The 7057-nt window shown below is 46.9% G+C and overlaps 1 protein-coding gene across 1 annotated transcript in view; it reads right to left on the bottom strand.

Annotated features, from left to right (window-relative positions):
- The window catches only part of TCAIM (T cell activation inhibitor, mitochondrial), a 47620-nt gene that overhangs the window by 2865 nt on the left and 37698 nt on the right, over nt 1-7057 (bottom strand). Inside the window, exons 6-8 of the mRNA XM_029938783.1 lie at nt 3935-4118; nt 3270-3502; nt 2108-2239 (exon numbers count right to left, since the gene is read on the bottom strand). Coding sequence (XP_029794643.1) covers nt 2108-2239; nt 3270-3502; nt 3935-4118 — 549 coding nt within the window. The remainder of the gene's footprint in view (nt 1-2107; nt 2240-3269; nt 3503-3934; nt 4119-7057) is intronic.

Below are 7057 nucleotides of genomic sequence, written 5' to 3'. Positions count from 1 at the left end.
CGGGTCACCCCCGTGACGACCGCTACCGAAGGGCCTGCAGGGCGCATGCCTGGCCTCCGGACAAGGCGCGGCGCGGCCGGGCCGCGGGGCAGGCCGGCGGGGTTGGCCCAGGAGAGGGCGTCACCCGCCCAGCAAGGTCCTGCAGGGACTCGGGGCCCCTCGCTCCCTTCCTCTTCAGACGGAACACCTGCGGCCGCCTGTCCACCCGCGAGCGCACGTGACGGAGACGCGCGGCTGAGGGGGCGCCCGCGTCTGGGTGAGGAGCGGAGGGGAGGGGGGGCCAGTGGAGGGAAGCTCTGGGCCTAAAGTTCGAGGTTCCCTGACGGACCAGGCAGAGGGGCCGAAGAGCAGGCCGAAGGTTCTGGAGCCAGAGCCGGGCTCAGGCACCAGGCCAGTTAATGCGCTCGGTCCAGCCACTCCCGGAAGGCGCTGCGTGCACTGGTCCCGGCCGGGGAGGGAACAAGGGACAAGGGTCTCTGCCCTCACGGGGCTCAAGCAGGCGGCGAGCCTGTGAGGGGCCGAGGAGGGGACCGCGGGAGGGGGGCGGGGAGGCCGTGCAGACCACGACAGCCACGACGAGGCCCGACCCGCCATCTCCCACAGGGACCCGCTCTGGCTGCTCTGACGGGTCGCTGTGCTGATCTGACTGACGATGGAACTTTCAAAAGCCAACCTGAGCGAGCCGCACTTGTCTTTATTTTACTTCCTCAAAACCTAGTGGCGACACACAGACCCTGGAAGGTGGCCACAAGAAAACGGAAGCAGCGACAGGGGAGCCAAGACAGGGGAGCCAAGAGACGATGCAGGGGGGCCCGGGCTGCTCCCGAGGGGCCAAGCCGACTCGCAACTGGTAAGTCACATCACAAACACGGGAGGCTCACAGCCAGTCAGGACAGTCGTGCCAACGGCGCTGTCCCCAACCCCACGAGCCACCCAGAGAGACGTGGCTCCTTCCCTTATTTTATACACAGAACGATCCCCGTATGCCTCGTCAAAGGCCCTCCTCCTTGGCCACCCTCTCTCCTGAGCGAGCCATTGGCAGGGACGGAGGAGTGAACAGGTGGCAAGGCAGGAGACGTGTGGAACCAGCGTCCCGCCAAAGCACTGGCCAGCGGCCACCGCAGACACCCCCCCCCCCCCCCGCTGGGTGCCAGGCCCGCCGCCTTCTCCGGGCCTACATTTCCGGCAGCGCCGGGCGCCAGCACTTGCACCCCCCACCAGAAGCGCCTTCTTGGGCACCAGGGACCGGGCGTCCGTCTTTCTATCGGTGGCTCCTTTCTCAGCTCCGGCCACACAGCAGTCCCGGCAAATGACGGCTGAATGAATGAATGAATGAATGACTTCTCAGTATCCAAACCTCCTCTGACAACATCTTTAGAAAAACAACCCTCTCTTGAATGTAATGTCCTCCTTTCTTCACAGAAGCACCATCAAACAGTATCCATTGCCCACAAAACAGGACACTGTTGCCTAGGATTCCTTCAAAGATACAACCACACAGAGACAGGACTGCTTATGAACCGCAACGATTTTTTACTTTAAAATTTCTTGTTACTTGAATGCAGACGAAGCTTGCTTTGCATCAGCAGTTCTCAAAGTTTCAGGCAGTAAACATGCCTGTCATCTTATCTGATACTCTTAACTTTTATACTAACAAGCCTTGCTCCTTGAACTGAGGCACATGTGGTAATGTGATTTAGACTCCAATCAGAACACACCACATGCAATTCCTGGCAGACACGGTGGGGGATAAGTAAACACGGAATATGCACCAACGAATCAATTTTCTAAGTTTAATGCAGTTTTTATGTCCCACATTTATGAATTCTTAATACCTGAATTTTTATTATTATTTTTTAATGTTTATCACTGAGAGCGAGCGAGCGAGCGAGCGAGCACAAGCAGGGAAAGGACAGAGAGAGGAGGGCAGAGGATCTGAAGCAGTCCCTGTGGTGACAGCAGAGAGGCCGATGCAGGGCTTGAACTCACGAACCGTGAGGTCATGACCTAGTCAAAGTCGGATGCTTACCCGATGGAGCCGCCCAGGTGCCCCTGCATTTTTAATAGACTGACAGGTAGGACATGACAGAAGGCTCACAGCACTTACTCTTCTTTTCTTTTCATGTTGTCTCTTGCCTGCTGGGCTTTGGTTAGAATAAACCACTGGAGGTTTGCTGGATCACAGAGGCTTGGGATGTTAAAGTGCCCGAGTTCATGCAAGCTTGGAGTGTATCTGTCACTGTAATGAAATACACGTATAAAGAAAAATCATTGATCTCTCGTCCCCACTCTGACCCCCGAGAAAATTTTATTGGTCTAAATAGTGCTAAAGGAATTTTTCAAGAAAATCCATTTTAAATCTTTATTTATTTATTTATTTATTTATTTTTTAATTTTTGAGAGAGAGTGTGAACAGGGGAGGGTCAGAGAGAGGAGGAGATACAGAATCTGAAGCAGGCTCCAGGCTCCGAGCTGTCAGCACAGAGCCCGACGCGGGGCTCGAGCCCACAAACTGTGAGATCATGACCTGAGCTGAAGTTGAACACTCAACCAACTGAGCCCCCTAGACGCCCCAAGAAAATCCATTTTAACAATATAGCGAAATTATACTTTGCTGTCCCCAAAGAGACACACTTTCAGGAGAGCCACACTCTTCCTCGCCGTGTGGCCACTCTCATCTGTAAATGGAGGCAGTAGCTCCCTTCATGGTAAGGTGTGCACTTAAGCACCAAGCACAGGCTGTGAAAACAGCGTATGCTCCCCAAATATGAGCTATTGAACTAATGAGTTTAATGCTATAAAGTTTTCCATAGGACTGACTTGGCCTTGAAGTGGCAATGTGTTTCAAAACTGTCCTAGAGATTCAATCCTTCAGTCCTCTCATGACGGCTTTTTTAATGTATGAAAGAGTGTTGCTAACAGGAGTGAAATTCTTTTCTCTAGCTCTTAAGAATCACACACTGAAACACAAAACCATTTAATTTACCTACACACACATCTTTTTTTTAAATATTTTTTAAAGTTTTATTTATTTTTGAATCAGAGAGACAGCACGAGCAAGGGAGGGTCAGAGAGAGAGGGAGACAGAATTCGAAGACAGGCCCCAGGCTCTGAGCTGTCAGCACAGAGCCCGACACAGGGCTCGAACCCACAGACCGTGAGATCATGACTTGAGCCGAAGTCGGACGCTTAACCTACTGAGCCACCCAGGTGCCTCGCACACACATCTAAGTGAAAGAATAAAAATAATTCTTATTTTAGATATTTACCTGTTAAGGATCATTTGTAAACCACGTAGACTTCGAGGGTGAAAGGGTATTCTATTTTTCAACAGTCGATTATAGAACACATCAAGAAGAGAATAATACTCTTCAAGTGTCAAAACTGGCTGCAATTCTTCGATATAAACCACTTGTATGCCGCCCAGAAGATAGCTTATTTGGTCTTCTAAGAGCATCAGCCTCCTCTGAAGGTCAAAATAACTTGGCAATCTTTCAAAAAGCTACAGTATTTAAAAAAGTTAAAGAAATACTTAGTTTTATGTTGTTATAATACCTCAATTTTAGGATTCCAATAAGTGGAATGGAGAAATTTTAACAACGAAATTGTTTTCCTAGAAGGAAACCTCAAATAAGGGATACGACTTAATGTAGGGCTGGAAATATTCATATTCAAAACCAACCACTGTAAATCTTAGGCATTTTTAGATAGGACTGCAGAAAGAAGTATGTTCCAAATAAAAATAAGTCCTAAGTACTAACATTTAAATAATCAGGTAAGAATCTCAACTTAGTCCAGAGTGATTATGTGGTCTAAGAAAGAAGGGTCTGAGACACGAAGTATATGTTGTTCCACTCTGAATGTGCTTCTCAGATTTTACTTTTAATTCCAACACAACTCAGTGCAGTAAATATTCTGAGCACCTCCTGCGTACTTCAGCGCTGAACTGGGCACCTGGGCTGTAGATTATGAGAGGAGGCCCTGCTCTCCAGCGGGGGTGCAAGGAAACAGCACAAGACCCAGGATTCCTTGTACCGAGTGCTACGTAAGAAGGAGTGGCCACAGGGAAGAGGGCCAAGCACAGGTTTCTCAGGAAGTCTATGTGAGCAGTCTGGAAGCTAAAAGAGAAACAGGGTTTAGCAAGAGTTGGGGTACATGTGGAAGTGTTTTGGGGGAAGAAAGAACATGTGTAGAGATGGAAGCATGAAAGGAGGTGGCCCGTTCCAAGTCCTGGAGTCCGGTATGGCTGGAGTGTGGCACGCGTGCGGGAAGGAAAAGGCTGATGGGGAGGGGAGGGGAGGACAAGGCTGATGACGCAGGTGCAGCCGGACGGGGACGGGGGCAGGACCTGGCGCGCCGCCGCACCATGTGCGCAGACTTCGTGTACAGAGCTGGGGATGTACAAGTGCTAGAGGAGGCGAGAGGTCTCAAAGACTGTTACAATAAAAGCAACAGCAAGATACAAGTTATTTATAATAAATACAATAATATAGTATGTTAAATATATTTACTTACTTATATATATGTTAAATATAATAAATATTATATAATATATAAATAAAAACTATCCAACACTTTGTGAAGATAATTTCCCTACCTACTTTTTCACTTTTTCTCTTAATGAATTATCCATGTATGAATGGTAACTACCTATAAAAACCTTTTTATTTTCAGATAACTGTAGATTCATACATCTTTCATCCAGTTTCCCCAATGGCAGCATCTTACAAAATGGCAGTAAATGTCGCAACTGGGAAACTGACATTGATAATAATCTACTAACCTTATTCAAAAATTTTTTAATGTTTTTTATTTTTGAGAGACAGAGACAGCGTGAGCAGGGGAAGGGCAGGGAGAGAAGGAGACACAGAATCTGAAGCAGCTCCAGGCTCTGAGCTGTCAGCACAGAGCCGACACGGGGCTCGAGCCCACGAACCGTGAGATCATGACCTGAGCCAAAGTCAGAGGCTTAACTGACTGAGCCACCCGGCGCCCTGCACTAACCTTATTCACACTCCATTGGTTTTACTTACACTCGTGTGTGTGGGTGTGTGTGTATTTAACTGTGCAATTTTATCAAATGTGTAGACTGACATGCCATGACCACGGTCAAGACGCAGAAGAGTTCTGCTCCAGGGACCCTGCGTGCTACCCCTGTGATGCCCACGGGCCACAGCAGGCAGAGTCCCTCACTCCCCGACTGTGGGAACCACTGATCTGTTCTTTCTACAATTTTACTTTAAGAACGTTATGGAAGTGGAATCACACAGTACGTAATCTCGTGACACTGACTTTTCACTGAGCACGGTGCCCTGTTGTGCTGGTCCACCCAAGTCGTGGCCGCTATCAGCAGTTTGCTCCCTCTTTTGTTGGGTCATATTCGGTTGCATAGATGTGTCACAGTTCAACCATTCACCCACCGAACGGCACTAGGGTTTTTCTAGTTGTTGGCTATTATGAACATTTGTGCACAGGTTTTTGTGGGAGCACAATTTTTCACTTCTCTAGTACAAATGCCCAAGGGTGCAGCTGCTGGGTCATATGGTCACCCTTGTTCAGTGGCGAACCAACGCGCTCTTCTGCAGACGGCCTGTAGCACTCTACGCCCCACCTGTGACAGGTGAGGGATCCAGTTTTCCTGTCCCCTTGCCAGGATTTTTTTTCATTTTAGCCACTCAAAATGTGTCATCTGTAGGTCATCTTCTGTGACAAATCTGTTCATGTCTTTTGTTTTTTGGGGGATTGTTTGGGTTTTTGGTTTTTTTTTTTTTGACTGTTGAGCTTCAGAGTTCTTTATACATTAGGTACACAAAGTGTCAGATACATGGCTTGCAAATATGTTGGACCAAATATTTGATTTGAACAGACCATTCACAGCGGAAGGTACGTGGATGGCAACTAAGCACACGAAAGATGCTCTCCGCCATGCGTCATTAGGGAAATGCAACTGAAACCCACAAGAGATACCACCAGAAACCTAGTAGAATGGCTAAAATTAAAAAAATAACCATCACAAGTGCTAGCAGTTTCTTAAAACATAAAATGCTCTAATATATGATCCAACTATTCCAATTTTAGGAGAAAGGGAGATGCATGGGCATGTGAGCAGCTGTGGACAAATGTTCCTAGCAGCTTTATTTCCAACAGCCAAAACGGACACAACTCAGTGTCCATCTGTAGGTAAATGGATAAACAAACTGTGGTAGATTTATATGATGGGATACTAACTACACAGCAATAAAAAGGAATGAATTCCTGATACAGGCAGTGGAATGGATGAATCTGAAAAGAGCTATGTTGACTGAAAGAAAACAGAATCGCCCCTGAAAAGAAAAAGCAGCATATACTTTGTGGTTCCACTTCTGGAACACTCTAGTAGTATGAACTGATCTACAGTGACGCAAGCAGGCCTGTGGTTGTCTGCGGAGAGGGTGGTGGAGTGGCGGAGAGGACTTACAGGGGGACATGAGCACACTTCTGTGAGTGACGGATGTGTCCACCATGTTGACTGTGGTAATGGCTATTTACAGCTGTTAAATCTCATCGAATTATACACAATCTGGGCAATGCATGTCAATTATAACACAGCAAATCGGTTAAAACCAAAACAATAGGATGCAAGCCTTTTAGGCTGTGCCTCAGAAAAGACTACAAAATTTCCAAACAAAAACTGACTTAAAAACAGTGTCAGATGGCTTTCCAGGGGAATTCTACCAGACATTTAAAGCAGAGCTAATCCCCATTCTTCTCAAACTATTCCAAAAAATAGAAATAGAAGGAAAACTTCCAAATTCATTCTATGAAACATCACCTTAATACCCAAACCAGACAGAGACCCAGCAAAAAAGAGAACTACAGACCAACATCCTTAGTGAATACAGATGCAAAAATACTCAACAAGATACTAGCAAATTGAATTCAAAAGCATATAAAAAATTATCCATCATGATCAAATGGGATTCATTCCTGGGTTACAGGGCTGGTTCAATATTCACAAATCCATCAATGTGATACATCACATTAACAAAAGAAAAGATAAAAACCATATGATCCTTTT

The sequence above is a fragment of the Suricata suricatta genome, chromosome 5 (assembly GCF_006229205.1).
Source record: "Suricata suricatta isolate VVHF042 chromosome 5, meerkat_22Aug2017_6uvM2_HiC, whole genome shotgun sequence".
Taxonomy (NCBI): domain Eukaryota; kingdom Metazoa; phylum Chordata; class Mammalia; order Carnivora; family Herpestidae; genus Suricata; species Suricata suricatta.
The sequence above is the reverse complement of the archived record's forward strand: the minus strand, read 5'-3'. Positions and strand labels throughout refer to the sequence as shown.